Source organism: Eutrema salsugineum, unplaced genomic scaffold (genome assembly GCF_000478725.1).
Source record: "Eutrema salsugineum unplaced genomic scaffold, Eutsalg1_0 scaffold_10, whole genome shotgun sequence".
Classification (NCBI taxonomy): Eukaryota; Viridiplantae; Streptophyta; class Magnoliopsida; order Brassicales; family Brassicaceae; genus Eutrema; species Eutrema salsugineum.
Window position 1 is genome coordinate 10094515 of NW_006256908.1, and position 14642 is coordinate 10109156.

A 14642-nucleotide genomic window follows, 5' to 3' on the forward strand; every position below is an offset into this window, starting at 1 on the left:
ATCTCTCCGATCTTTACGTTCTATGATTTAATTTTCCCAAATTTGAGTATTTTGATTTTTTTTTTAAGGTCGAAGAAGAATAAAAAACAAATACGAGAGAGATGATGCTGAACATGGAAATGCTGAGGAAAACGGTTGTGTGGTGGGACATCAAGAGCTGTCTGATTCCAGCTGGTTTCGATCCTTGTCTCGTCGGTCCGAGGATTGAAACGGCGCTGAGGAAATCAGGTTACTCTGATCCTGTCACCATCTCTACCGTCGGCGACCTAAAAGAGGGAGAGGGCCCTGATGAAGACGTCCTGCGCAAGCTTTCTTCCAGTGGAATCGCTCTTAAACATACCACTCGTTAATCTTCTTTCTAAATCTCTAATTCTATAAATTTTTTTTGTACAAAAATGAATTTCTTTTATTAGGGTTTAGGTTCAACGACGTTGCTTTTCTTTTTACTGAACCAGGAGGACTTGCATCGGTGTTGTCTAAAAGTGGAACTTCATGCGGAAAACTCGATCTTTGACTACTGTAATGCTCGTATATGGTGGTCATGAGGAACTGTATGTGATAGATATTGTACTTGGCTCCCACAGAGTTGACAGTTTCTTCTGGCATATCATCAAGAAGATCCAGCCTCGCGCTGGAAAAGCTTTCTAAATATTTGCATCAATATTTTTTTCATTTAAATGTCTTTTTTTACCACATGTTTACCTTTCAAAGAAAAATGCCCTGACGTGCCTTTGGTTGTTATCGAGCAGGAGTGGAGCTTATGGGCTAGTGGTAAAGGTGTGTATCGTACTAACCCTGATAACTTTGTATGGGGTCGATCAAAGGCAAGTTTTTTAAATATCTCTCATGTTAAGATTTGTCAAAAAAATGTACAATTGCGTTCAACTAGACCCGTTTCACAATTTACCGTGTTGTGTCATTGTCACAAGTTTCCCTTTCAAAGAAGATACTTTTCTTATTTCCGCTTGATGTGCATTTGGTTGTTGTCAAGTAGGAGTGGGACTTGCTCAATCTTGAAGAGATGTCGAATCGTGGTTGTCCTGATGTGTATTTGGCTGTCAAGCGGGAGTGGGACTTATGGGCTAGTGGTAAAAATGTGGATCGTAGAAACCCTGATAATTTTGTATGGGGTCGATCAAAGGTAAGTTTTCAATATCTCTCAAGTTGATTTTTTTTTTCATTTTTGGAATTGTCAATAGCCTTCAACTAGACAGACCCCTTTGACGACTTACATATTTTGTCATTGTCACAAGTTTCCCTTTCAAAGAATCTATACCTCTAATTTCCGCTTGATGTGCATTTGGTTGTCAAGCAGGAGTGGGACTGGCTCAATTGTCAAGACCTGGCTGATAGTGTTCGTCTTCCGTATAACCCTCTAGAGACTACCGTGGTGGAGAGTCCATCAAAGGCAAGTTTTTTTTAGATTCCTAATTAATCTTTTGGAATTTACCATTGAGTTTCATCAACTAGACCCCAGACCCCAGATATGGAATAGATAGCATGGTTTTAAATTTACTGACTTTTGGCTTTGGTTGATGCTAAAATATTGAAGGAAAAGTGCAACAAGAAGAAGCTGAAGGGACCCCTAACTTTGAACTAGACGATGAAGAAGAAGAAGAAGGGTACATGGCTCATGGGGTGTTGCTCTTCTCTAAAGGTTAATGGTTTGTTCTACTTCTAGCAGGACTTGTTGTGTCACTTATGCTTATTTTCTTAGTCTCAGTTTTTCATTTCAAGTTTTCTAATACTTTTATCAACATCTCCTTAAACTCATTCTTGTAAAGCACCCCGTCGATTAGAATTGTAAATATATCACATTTTTAAAAATTATTGTTCTCTTAAAAGATTTATTAGACTTTTTCATTATTTGACTAAAATACTCTTTTAATAAATGTCAAAATATACAAAATAAATGTATTTAATTTTTTTGAAAATTACAAAAAAATGAAAGAATTGTTCACATGTTCATCAACTACTTGTTTTCCGAGACAACAAAACAAACCAGAACAAAACATTGAAGAGACTTGAAGTATGAACAACCAACACGAAACCTTATGGAGAAACATAAACATTTGACAGTTATCAGAGTAAAAGTAGAGCTTAAATCAATACTTTGGCCGAGAAACCGACAGTTTTAAAAAGGCACAACGGTCTGCAGTGATTCTAATCGCCACAGCTTACCATGATCCCTGAAATAAGTTTGTACAAAGGGGTCAAGAAATGCATTACCAAAGTATACCCCAAAATCGAGGTAAGAGTAATCCAGTTGAAAATATACAAGTCTTAGTTTAAGTCTAATAGCAGAAGAAAGTCAACATTACAATCCTACCTGACATTTAACAATCAAGTGTTGAAACACTGAGCAGAACAAGTCCTAAACTTCTCTCTAAACCCTGAGAGATTATCTGGTTCCAATGTAAAGAAAAAAAAAATAGTAACAGAGTTTATACAGAATACCTCTGGAGCAGAGTTCTCAAAAGTGAACATGGAATTTTGCTCTGAAAATTCAAGCTCTGAAACTCTTATTTTGTTCAAAACAAGTGAACATGGAATTTTACTTTATGAAGAATAAGAATTCTGAATATTTCTCAGTTGTTTAATATGTTGTAGTACACACATGAGTTTGAACCAAAAAAAAAAAAAAAAAAAGCTTCACACTTGCGGATTCTTCAGCTCTAGAGGCATTCTCTAAAGCAAATTATCTAAGATTTCTTGGTCTCTTCTCTTAGCGTACTCCTTCATCATTTCGATTCAATTGAAAATATTACTTGGATACTCCTAAAAATTGAGCAAAGCTTGGATATTTCGGCTCCCATCCTATTTCCTCTCGTGTCCGTGAGTTGTTCAGCTTCTTCCCTAAAGGACCACTGGTGCCTGCAAAAAGTGAAGTTGTCAGGCTCTATTAAGCTTAAAGGCTTTTCAAGACAACCAAACGTGTAAATGTCTGAAGAAACTCACTCGTGAAACCTTTGAACTTCTTATCATATTTTCCGCTTTGAGCCATCAGGTCCATCACCTCTTGCCTGAGAAGAATGCACGAGGTCAAACACGTGAAAGTGTCGAATGTTTGAAATATCTCAAAGTTAGAAATAAAACAGCGTTACCTTGACAAAGGATGGTTGTCACAACCCAAGAAAATCCGACCACCGGCTTTCTTCTTCATGATTGCAACTGCCAGCGACGCTGCATCCTGTTCAGAAACACATTACAGAACCTGATAAGAGACTATGTACAGTAAGGTGACAATGCTAGATAATAAGATATCTTATATTACATCTGCAGACCAATCATAAGCCCCTACTGAAGAAGTTCATAGTCTTTAAATAGTAGAAATGAGTGAGCAAAATCACAATTATACCTCATAGTGTATGAGATTCAGGATATGATCAGGACGAGCATCGACTGTCTCCTTACTCAACCAGTAAGTATGTGCACCTCTAGTCTCTGTGTATAGAAAGTTCAGGAGAAACATAATGCTCAAATCTGCTAGAGACCAAAAAAAGCCTTTCATTATTTGCTCATTTTGTTTCAATATATCGAAATCCAAAAGGATATGTAAAGCCCTGCAAGTCTAAGGACAGTTCCTCCACATTCCAACACTACTTTCTCAGCTTTCAAAAGTACATCGGTTCTTGGGCTCTTTCCCAGTGGCACCACTGGAGATTCCTGCAGTGAAGGGTAACAAACTTGAGAAAGTCTTACTGAATAGGGCATATATATATTCACAATGTATATTCACCACGAACAAGAGTTTGCAGTATGATCTCGAATTTCAAATGTTTGTCTGATTGTATACTTGATTTTCATATCTTTCAAATGATTCAGAGAAAATTGGAAGGAAAAGATATATTCAGGTACTGAGATAAACCTCGTTGCATTCTCCATTATCAAAGCAATTATAAGGTGCAGAACTAGATGTGAATAAGAATGATCCTTCGCTGTTCCACTTTGATGCTGCCATCCTGATCCGTTTGTAAACGCAAGCACAGACCCATATTCATTAGGAACACAATTCATACACTTTCCAGCTCTTGAAACAAGTGATGTCTTGTAGTTACCTGAGCTCAGCGGCGTAATCTGGGCTTTGTGATGGAGGAGCACAAAATATAACATAGGAGAACTTGCCCTCAAATTCAGTTCCTTTAAGAGATGGTTTGATACCCAACTTCTCCAACTCAGCATGATGATTTGTTGTTACTGTCTGCCCAAATATTTGACAATCTGCATGTACCTGCTCACATGATGAGAAAACATGACTCCTTTTGTAAACGTTGTGAAGAAAGTCAACCCACAACATAATTGATAAACACTCAAGACAGATAAAACAGGGAGGTACAGGACAATCTTTTTTGTTTTATTGGTACAGAAACACCATATCTATAAGATGTTCTATAAGAACAAATATGTGCAACTATCTAATTCAGCTCAGTCCCTGTAGAGGACAATGATGTATGCGATAAATTAACACAGATTTCGTACCTCTCTCCATTTTTCTGCAACTAAGCGTCCAAGAACACCAGGTCCAACAATCAGCAAATCGTTTGCCCCAATTGAAACAGGAGGCTGGACCTTCAAGCCATCACTGGTTTCATCTTCATTAAGAAAAAACCATGAGAAGAGCACAAAAAACATATAAAATGGTCACTTTTTTGGAGAAAAAGAATCACAAAATCTTAATTTACCACATTTTTAGTTTCTTATCCATGTATTCACAAATTATTGATCATTGTACGGCTCTAATTAACTCTACCCAAAGGTCAACAAATTGTGCACTAAGCATCCAAAAAAAGTCAACGAGAGGTTCACTTAATCCTTATAGCCGTGGAATCGAAAGAAAAAATAACATCGAAGAAGCAGAGAGTAAGGATACCAATGGTGGAGGAGGAAGAAGAAGCTTGAATTGGAGTCGCCATTATCGAAGACGTTGATAGTGACAATGAGAAATTGGGTTTATCCTCGCGCCTCAAAGCAAAGTTAAGTAAACACGAAGATGGTAAAGTCAATTGCTTGGAGAAATGGGTCGATGGAATTCTTGAAATTGTCTTCGGAAATGAGGTGCAGGAGATGAAACCCATGAAGGAAAAAGAAGGATAGAGCTTTGCTTTTGACGAAGAAGATTGAGTTGGCGAAAAAGGTAGGATTTTTCCTCCGGTGAGAATTTGGTGATGGGTGCTCTTGGAATGTTGTAACCAATGGCGTCTTTTACAGGTCACGAAAATCCAATATGAACTTATTTTGAACACAAAATGAAAACTTTACAAATTCGTGACATTCTCATTATATATAAAAAAAAAAATTGTTAAGGTTTTTCATCGGGAATTTGTCTATTCAGTGTTATAAAATTGTTAAGGTATTTTCTAAGATTACATAGGAGTCACAGATTGTCTATTCAGTGTTATAAAATTCGATAGGTTTACACACTCTTCTGCTTACTAAGAATCTCTTCACATGAGCTCTGCTTCTTCAGTGTCTCCATCAACATCTTCAACATCGTTCTCGTCATTCTCATCAACTGCATCTGGGTCTATTCCCTGCAATCAATACCCCAATCATGTAATGCACTAAAGATAATCGTTCGTGCTTCACAAAAAGAATCTGGATTTCATTTTATTTCATTACTACTATCGAAGCAGCCAAAAGAAAAAGAAAAAGAATAGGTTGACTAACCTTCATCTGTTTCTCCAAGCGATCTAGTCCCTTTTTGGCTGCCTCATTCTGTGGATTTATTCTGCATTTACATTTCAACACTCGTTATAGTTTATTCGCATAGAAACAAGAGAGAAATAGGCACTCCTGGTTTAGAATCTTATATACCTTAATGCATCCTGATAATGTGATAAAGCATCTTGAAGCATATTCGTTGCAGCAAACACTTGAGCTAGCTTGACATGGAGAGAATCATCAGCCCAATCTTTGAGATACCTTTCAAGTAGTGATACAGCATCTCCATTCCTCCCTTCCATTAGATGAAGCTCAGCCAGAGCTATGGCAGCTCCAAGGTACCCAGATTCAAGCCTCAGAGCTGACTCGTAGAACTTTTTTGCCTGTTAATAAAAACATATCACTCTTCTGTTACACCGAAAATTTATCTTCATAACGAAATGGTCATAAGAAAGTGCTCACAAGCTCTCAGTAGTTACTCAGATTTGGTATACACTATGAAAGATGAGATTTAGACAGCTAAATTCTTAAGGATCTTTCCCAGTTTGAGTATTTATTAATATACAACGAGTAAATTCCTAAAGCTTCGCCGCTTCTGATTAAAAAGATGAAATTCTAGGTAAAATACGGATGTAATCAAAATTGCCAAAATCCATCCAATCAAAATAAAACTGACTGTCTTTACCTTTTCCCTGCCACTTGATGTATTAGCGTGAACATCACCAACTAATTTCAGGGCCTTTGCGGACTGAGGCATTGCATTCATTGCTTCTCTAGCGGTATACAATGCTTCTTTGGTTTTACCAAATGCCAGATAAGAATGGACTAAGCCTGAAATGATCTCAATAGTGCAAGTTAATTCAGAGTCCGACCTTGTTAAAGTTAATTACCACCAAAACAGTACAACAGTGGAAGTGTATATCAGTTTTTTTTTTTCCTCGTGAACCAGACCTTGATCTGAACGAAGATCAGACCTCAAATTCTGGGCAGCCCTGAAGGCAATCGCTGCAGCTTCTGGTCGCTTTGCTAGTAAAAGAAGGTTTCCCTGAAATGTATAACAAAATTAGTGGATATTCATGTACGAAACTATTTTACAAAAAAATTCCTCGTTAGCTTACCTTCATTATATAGCCGGGTATGTGCCTCTCGTCTACCCTGATACTCTGATTGCATAGTCAATCTCATCAGATATCACACAAAGACTAAGCACGAATTTCAGTGTCAGCAAGCTAACCTTCTCAGCATAAGATAATGCCGTCCTTGCATCTTTTCTTTCCCATAGTACAGACAAAGCAACAAATACTTCTGCTCTGGTATGATCAACACTTAATAAATCATGGACTAGCTTATTTAGCCTGGAATAATCACACTTTATCTGTAGCAGCATCGCATACTCATCCATACAGGTTAGTGTGTAAGGATCAATTGATCGAACCTACAAAAGTTTTTATATTATTATGCACATTCCATGATTTGAAGAACTTGAAACAAAAATATGGATGCGATGACTACCTTCTCAAACCTCATTATGGCCTCCTCATTTTTCCCAATAATGGCCTCGATCTATACAAAAAAAAATAAACGATCGAAGAGTTGATCAACTACCAAAATTATGTCAATCAGCTTTAAGTAGAGCATCATAATAATAAGAAGAAAAACTTGGGTGTAATTGTGTTTGCATCGCTGTCAATGCCATCTCTAACCTTAGCTGTCTCAGTCAACAAGTGTACATTATTTGGAAATCGTTGTAAAAGTTCAGCAAAGTTTTCCAGCGCCACTGAGTAAACAACAAAACATTACGCACTATTTGTACAGCATATCGGATTAATCATTGCAGAATTTCCACGAACTAAATGTAAGGAGTGAAATCTACAGTGTCAGACACAAAGATCTAAAAGCCATATCTCATGCACTGTAGCCGTGTGCATCCCACAAAGAAAAAGAGATTTACCTTTGTAAGCATGTGAAGCAACACAACACTGGGCCTCGACATAACGCTGTGAAAACGAAGAAAAATTACCCAAGATGACAAAGAAGAAGAAAATTTTATTGCCAGATAAGCCACAACACAATTACACAACACCAATGAAAGAGCCATCCAAGAAAAGGTATAACAAAATATTACTTGGCTGGTTGAATAGTCAAGCTGGTGCTAACGGAAAAGCACTAATTTATTCAAGGGGATTCTATGAAGACGATTATATTCACTTTCCATTCATGAACAGCTTATCCCTATGTACAAAATGTATAGTTCATTGGGTTTGACATTCACCTAGTCCATGATGACAAAGTTCGTAGAACCATTATACATCAAGTCGTATTCCGGAGAACATAATAAACAAATTAAGACACTAAGTCACTCACAATAATCAGCTTGGCCGCACGGTTAATGAGTTTACTTGCAAACAGTTTTCGGCATTGTAAATACTGTTACAGAGTATGCTTACTTGCAACCAACGGGTGGGATCTATCTGATCGAGCGAAACCTTTGCACTTCTACTTGGAGTCTGAAATGAACACGCGCCATAATAAATTACATAGGAGAATGGATTTTACATGAAAAAATTAATTGCAAATTAGGGAGAAAGAGATGCAAAACCCAATGAAAAAAATGCCAAAAAAATAAAAGCAACTGGTAAAAAAGTCTCGTAGAAAGGACACCTGAGTAAAAGCTGATATGATATCCTTTGCAGTGACTCCCAGTTCAGCTAAACCTATGACGGCTTCGAGTACATAAGGACACTGCCTGCAGAAATTAAAGTTTATTTATTTATAGATGTAATCTGTGTGGAATTGGGATTTAATGTAAAAAAGTGAGATATTATGACGGTGTTAATATTGGGAAAGAAAAACAGACCTTAAACACTCTTTGTAAAAGGCAATAGCACCACGGTTATATCCAGAATTTCGATGAAGTTTTGCCATCAGTATATTCATCTCCAAGCTCCTTGTTTTGACAGATTCCATCTGGCAAAGAAAGAGCAAGTGCAATAATAGATTATAACTACGCAAGCCATGGTTTATCATCCCTTACATGCAGTGTTGGAAGCAAAGAATCCGTTTAGCTTAACTTGTTCTGTAAAATGGATATGCATTAATGGGTGGCGAAAGGAGGCCAATGCAACGCAATTCATCTCACATTTAGGGATACTAAAACAATCATTATTTACGGCCCATTGATGTTTGACTGAGCTCGGGTTATAGAATAATATAGCGAGATATAAGTCATCCTACATAAAACCAATCTATAATCTGAGAAGCAGAGAATTCTCTAAACAGCTCTTTTTCCGGGTCATACACATGTTTTGCTTTCTATGTACCAATGTTTGTGGACCAAAAAAATCCAGAAGACTAAATAAATCTTAATAAGCAGATAAACAGATGACACTCCGAATGAAAAAAACAGAAGACATACCTCAGCAATCGCAGCTTTCGTTTCATTAAGAGCAAAGTGAGATGAAGCAATCTTGAATCTCACCTAAGAGGAAAGTTAGAAAAAAAAGAAGACACACATGAACATGAACTCCAATGAAACTACACCAAAACACATCACTTTCTAAAAACAGCAAAAAACCAAAAGGATCAATAAGAAACTAAAAGACACTAATTTACCTCGTTCTCATTAATAGCAGAATTGGCCGAGGCATTCACAGATGATCTTGTCGACAAAGATAATGAACTCCTCGAAATACTGGAGTTTTGCTTCGGTATCCTTGTATAATGATGCAACGCTTGCTTATACGTATGCTGAAGAAAAGAAAGATTACATATTCAGAATTTCGACATGACTTCAGATCTTTCCTCCAAAGTACTCCAGAGGACAAGAATAAGCAATACAACACTGAGTAACATTTCTCTTTCTCAGCAAAAGCGAAACAACAAAAATCATCTACACTCTCACTGAAACTTACAATAGCTCTCCGGTATTCCCTCTGATGAAATAAAGCATCGCCAAGTAGAATCTGAAGAACGACACAAAAAGAATCTAACTTCAATCTATAAGAAGAAAATATCGAGCATAAACTAACGGGCTCAGCTACTAAGATAAAAGTATCGACGGAGAAAGAAGCTTAACCAAATTCTCCGCCTTGAGATGAGGACTAGCTTCGGCACTAACAGTAGAAGATGAAACGAGAAAGCATCCCTGTATATAGAGAATTTCATCAGTCCATTTGATGAAAACTAGGGATTTAGAAGAGAGAATCAAAATGAGTGAAAAAGGTAGAGAAGTTACGAGCATCTCAGCAGAATCGTAAAGCCCATGCTCCATTAGAGTCGCGATCTGATCCTTTGGAACCTCCATTTGAGAGCAATGGTGACTTTAGTGAGAGCTTTTCTTCGGAGCAACGATGAAGAAGGGACATCCTTCACAGCTTCACGCTCGCTCCTCATTTTGAAACAAGCAATCATGTAACCGAACCGAACCGAAATCAACCGGTTCTCTTGCTGATATCCATTTTAACTCGGTTCATTAGAATCAAATCGGGTCGGATTTTTTAAATAGCCCTAAAAGAGACCCCGTTTTCGCTTAGAGCCGTCTTCACCGGAGCAAAGAGAAACTCTCCGGTCATGCGGAATCTGCCTCCATCATCGTCCTCAGCTTCATCTTCAATCGGCGGCGAAAGGTATCGTCTGCTAAAACCCGGTGAGAAGTTTTGGGAGAGAGCTATCGTTGCTGCCTTACGGGGGAGATCCTGTCCGATATGCCTCGAAAATCTCACCGGACGACGAGCCGCCGTAATCACGACGTGCAAGCACGGATACTGCCTTGCTTGCATCCGGAAGTGGAGCAGCATCAAGAGGAGTTGCCCTCTCTGCAACACTAATTTTGATTCCTGGTTTATAGTCAGTGACCTGGCTTTGAGAAAATACCGCAAGGAGCAATTACCTATTCTTCGAAATCGTGAGACATTAACTTACCATCGTAGGAATAATCCTTCCGGTCACCGGAGGTTACCCCTCTCTCTCTCTATAAGATCCTCTCTTTGGGTTTCTGCGAGATTAAAAATGCAGCTTTTAAATTACTTTTCTTTCACCTTTTTTATCAGGATAATTCAAAGGTCAGGTGATGTTTTGGGAAGATCTAGCTCGAGATCAAGGCCATTGCCATGGCGGAGATCATTTGGACGTCTAGGTTCAGTTCCTGATCATATTATCTTTGAGCGAAAGCTTCGGTGGCGAGCTAGGTTGGTTTGCTATTACTTCTCTTGTTATCTTCTCTGTAGCCTTCACTTTCAATCTTGTCGATAGTGTTCGGTTCGTTTTCCAGTTTCTAACTAGTGTGATTGCTCTAAATTCTAATGCAGCATATACGATAGACAATTACGAGCTGTTGGCTGTTTACATTCAAGGCCAAGCTTGGAACTTGTAAGTTTAATAATTCACTGTGTTATTCTGTGTGCTTCGTTTCGTGTTTGTAATCCATTAAGATGAGTTTCTTGTAGATCCAAGCAGTTCTTATTTTACTTTGTAGTTATAGTAGTCGAGTTTGCGCTAGTAGCTTATTGGATATATTCACATTGGAAGCCTGATATATATACCTGTCATCTTTGAAATGTATGTAAAAGTTGTGGAGTTTTGCAGGTGGACGATCAGACCAAAGCAAGGGTGATTGAAAGAATTGAGCCATGGATTAGAAGAGAGCTTCATGCAGTCCTTGGAGATCCTGATCCATCAATCATTGTTCATTTTGCGTCGGCCCTTTTCATCAAAAGGCTTGAGAGAGAGAATAGTCGACAATCTGGGCAGACTGGGATGTTGGTCGAAGACGAAGACTCTTCTCTCAGAAGATTCTTGTTTGATAAGGAGGATATATTTTGGCATGAACTAAGGTACGATTTTGTACTTGTACTCTGGGATTTTTTAGAGTTTAAGTAATTACGGGTTTGTTATGTGTTCTTTTTCATCAGTAGTATTTTATTATAGGGCTAATATCTGCTTGATTTGGGTTTGGGTCATTAGATGGTTGACGACTGTTTCTGATGAGTAAGAATACATTTTTTCAGATGTTTCGCTGAGAGTAGTCTCACGATGGAGACGTATGATGCAGTGGTTGAATACAATGAAGTGGAGTAATGGCAGTAAAAAAAGGGTAAAGAAAATGCTTGGGAAGTTAACTTCGTCTGTATACAAATCGAATTTAAAATATGTAATATATGGGTTTGGTTTCACTAGGTTGTCCCAGAAATATTTTGGCTGTTCAATATCTATTGAATAGAAATCGATTGCCTATTGTTGGTTTTTGCTTTTCTTCTTGAAGTCGTATCAGATTTCATTATTTTGTATTTGTTTTGCAGATAATCAAGCATCATGTTCTCGCCATATGAAGTGACTGTTGATGTCCTGGAAGTTGAATTCCTGCAAATAGTGGAAAGAGTGGACCAGTTAAGACAAAACATAAGAGTCTTCAAGAGTTATAGAGTAGGTAGGAGAAAGATGTAAGAGATGACGAAACTTATAAATTGTTGCGTCTTCTTAGCTAGGTGGATTCTCAAATAGTTGACACTTGGTTTCTCTACTTCTTTTAGCCGAAAGAAAAGTTTAATGTATGTCTCTACTATGCCAAGTTCTCACACTCGAAGTTTCTTAAAGCCCAACGCTTTTCCTCATCTCATCAATTTTTCTAGGTTTCGAGGACCGCCTATTTTTAATCAAACCTATACTTAAATAAAGAGGAAGTGCGCATGTTTCCTTGTTAGAGCATATGAGATGGCCGTTTCGACAAAATCGCTTATAGGAAAGCTTTTTTGAAGTAGAAGAAGAGGAGATTTCATTAGTTTCCTATTTTAAACCCTACCTTAATGGCTAAGGCTAGCGATTAACGCGGTGAATAATAAATAACAAGTATGAATATAATTAATTAACGAACGTGTGTCTCGAATTCCACTGTTACGGTATTAATATTAGCATTTAACCAGCGGCTGTTCAGAAAATTTAAAAAATAAATAGAAAACGTCTATGGGTTGGTAAGCGGCAAATCCAGCTGCCAAGCCTATTTGACTTGCTCATTCGATCATGGTGAGCTCGTCTTCTTCTTCTCTCTCTCTCTCTCTCTCTCCAAAAACTTTGCTTTAAAGCTCTCTCAATCATGAACATGAAGATCCCCATCACAACATTCCATTCCTCCTTATGAATGATTCTTCATCAGGTTTCTTCTCTCTCCCCTCTGTTTCTCATCAATAATTCCTCTCTGTTAATTAAACCATCTCTGATCGTGTTTCTAATTTTGTTTTTTCGTTTGTTGATTGTGGAATGTGGACTTGCTTGTGGTTTTTTGTTTTACAGTAAGGCGAATGGTTTCGTCAAGGGCAATGAAATGCTTCTACTTCAGCAAAGAAAAATCACAAGATGAAGCTAAGACGAGAAAGTTTGATTCAGTGCAATCTTCGTCCACTTCTATGGCTAGAGGAGGATCAGGGTCTGAGTTTAACTCCGAGACAAGTACTACAACTTCCATTACTTCTTCCTTGCACGTCCTCTCTGATACACACAGTAACAATCTAAAAGTCTTTGCCCTCGATGACCTCAAAACCGCTACCAAGAATTTCAGCCGGTCCTTGATGATCGGTGAAGGTGGATTCGGTGGTGTGTTCCGTGGCGTGATTCAGAACCCTGAAGATTCTCGTAAAAAGATTGAAATCGCAGTTAAACAACTCAGTAGAAGAGGTCTACAGGCAAGCAAAGCTATCTACTTTTCTTATCGATTCGGTTTGGTTCTTCGATTCTAAGTTGCACGTCTTCAATAGCTTAACAACATAATCACATTATGTATGTATTATATAATACAGGGGCATAAAGAATGGGTGACAGAGGTAAATGTGTTGGGAGTTGTGGAGCATCCGAATCTAGTGAAGCTGATCGGTTATTGCGCAGAGGACGACGAGAGAGGAATCCAACGGCTGCTTGTTTACGAATACGTACCAAACAGAAGCGTTCAAGACCATTTATCAAACCGTTTTATAGTCACTCCTCTCCCTTGGTCCACAAGAATGAAGATTGCTCAAGACACTGCTCGAGGACTCGCTTATCTTCACCAAGGAATGGAGTTTCAGGTCTCTTCTCCTTCCATCTTTACAAATGCCGCCTCAAAAACGTTTCTTTTCTTTATATATGTTCTTGAAATGTACATCTATATCTTGTATATAGATCATCTTTAGAGATTTCAAATCTTCCAACATCCTTCTAGATGAGAATTGGAATGCAAAGCTCTCTGATTTCGGACTGGCTCGAATGGGCCCTTCCGATGGAATCACTCATGTCTCCACCACGGTATGGAAAAGCCTGACTTTGTTCGGCTTTTGATGGTTTGTTTCAGTTTATATGTTATCGTAAAGTATTTGACTTTTCAAGTTAAAACTGTTAATGAATCCACAGGTTGTTGGAACCATTGGTTATGCAGCGCCTGAATACATCCAAACCGGACACCTCACGGCCAAGAGTGACGTGTGGAGCTACGGAATCTTTCTGTATGAGCTCATCACAGGGAGAAGGCCGTTCGACAGAAACCGGCCAAGAAACGAGCAGAACATCTTGGAATGGATCAGACCGCACTTGTCTGATATAAAGAAGTTCAAGATGATCATCGACCCAAGGCTTGAAGGAAACTACTATCTCAAATCGGTGTTGAAGCTAGCGGCAGTTGCAAACCGGTGCTTGATGGTGAAGGCAAAGTCGAGGCCAACGATGAGTCAAGTTTCAGAGATGTTAGACAGGATAGTGGAGACTTCAGACGAGGTTTCTCCTGCGTTGCCATTGATGAAGAGCTTGACGCCTAAAGATGCGTTTGAGGCGTCAAGGAGAGAGAGAGTTAAGAGAAGATTTGTTGAGCTTTTAATTGGGGTTAATGGTTGTCCTAATTTGCCTACTTGGTCTCCTAAACTTGTCACTTCTATTTGATTGTGAGAGAGAGAGAGAACAAAACAACTCAGAGTTTGTGTTATGCAAATATTAATTGCCACTAAAAACTCATCCTAATATGACAG

At 38.3% G+C, this 14642-nt stretch overlaps 4 protein-coding genes across 4 annotated transcripts; 2 read left to right on the plus strand and 2 right to left on the minus strand.

Moving 5' to 3' along the window:
- Window positions 1-2527: 2527 nt before the first annotated feature.
- LOC18027250 lies at window positions 2528-5207 on the minus strand. Its single transcript, XM_006411069.2, has 9 exons — window positions 4871-5207; window positions 4480-4592; window positions 4059-4231; window positions 3869-3962; window positions 3556-3666; window positions 3359-3448; window positions 3105-3190; window positions 2959-3023; window positions 2528-2874 (listed from the first exon to the last, which is right to left on the minus strand). The coding sequence occupies exons 1-9, from the start codon at window positions 5073-5075 to the stop codon at window positions 2765-2767; spliced, it is 1047 nt and encodes a 348-aa protein (XP_006411132.1). The 5' UTR covers window positions 5076-5207; the 3' UTR covers window positions 2528-2764.
- Window positions 5208-5266: 59 nt separating this feature from the next.
- Window positions 5267-10029, minus strand: LOC18027251 (anaphase-promoting complex subunit 7). Its single transcript, XM_006411070.2, has 18 exons — window positions 9896-10029; window positions 9737-9805; window positions 9573-9623; window positions 9274-9408; window positions 9077-9139; window positions 8519-8628; window positions 8323-8407; window positions 8109-8168; window positions 7613-7658; window positions 7365-7438; window positions 7174-7224; window positions 6896-7096; window positions 6780-6824; window positions 6613-6706; window positions 6347-6492; window positions 5815-6044; window positions 5668-5728; window positions 5267-5531 (listed from the first exon to the last, which is right to left on the minus strand). The coding sequence occupies exons 1-18, from the start codon at window positions 9962-9964 to the stop codon at window positions 5445-5447; spliced, it is 1677 nt and encodes a 558-aa protein (XP_006411133.2). The 5' UTR covers window positions 9965-10029; the 3' UTR covers window positions 5267-5444.
- Window positions 10030-10177: 148 nt separating this feature from the next.
- LOC18027252 (E3 ubiquitin-protein ligase Topors) lies at window positions 10178-12262 on the plus strand. The gene is made up of 6 exons (XM_024148006.1): window positions 10178-10613; window positions 10710-10847; window positions 10968-11028; window positions 11245-11492; window positions 11667-11752; window positions 11958-12262. Exons 1-5 carry the CDS (start codon window positions 10231-10233, stop codon window positions 11734-11736), a joined length of 900 nt encoding a protein of 299 aa, XP_024003774.1. The 5' UTR covers window positions 10178-10230; the 3' UTR covers window positions 11737-11752; window positions 11958-12262.
- Window positions 12263-12724: 462 nt separating this feature from the next.
- Window positions 12725-14556, plus strand: LOC18027253 (serine/threonine-protein kinase PCRK1). The gene is made up of 5 exons (XM_006411072.2): window positions 12725-12808; window positions 12946-13334; window positions 13449-13712; window positions 13807-13929; window positions 14035-14556. The coding sequence occupies exons 1-5, from the start codon at window positions 12790-12792 to the stop codon at window positions 14554-14556; spliced, it is 1317 nt and encodes a 438-aa protein (XP_006411135.1). The 5' UTR covers window positions 12725-12789.
- The last annotated feature ends 86 nt before the right edge of the window (window positions 14557-14642 follow it).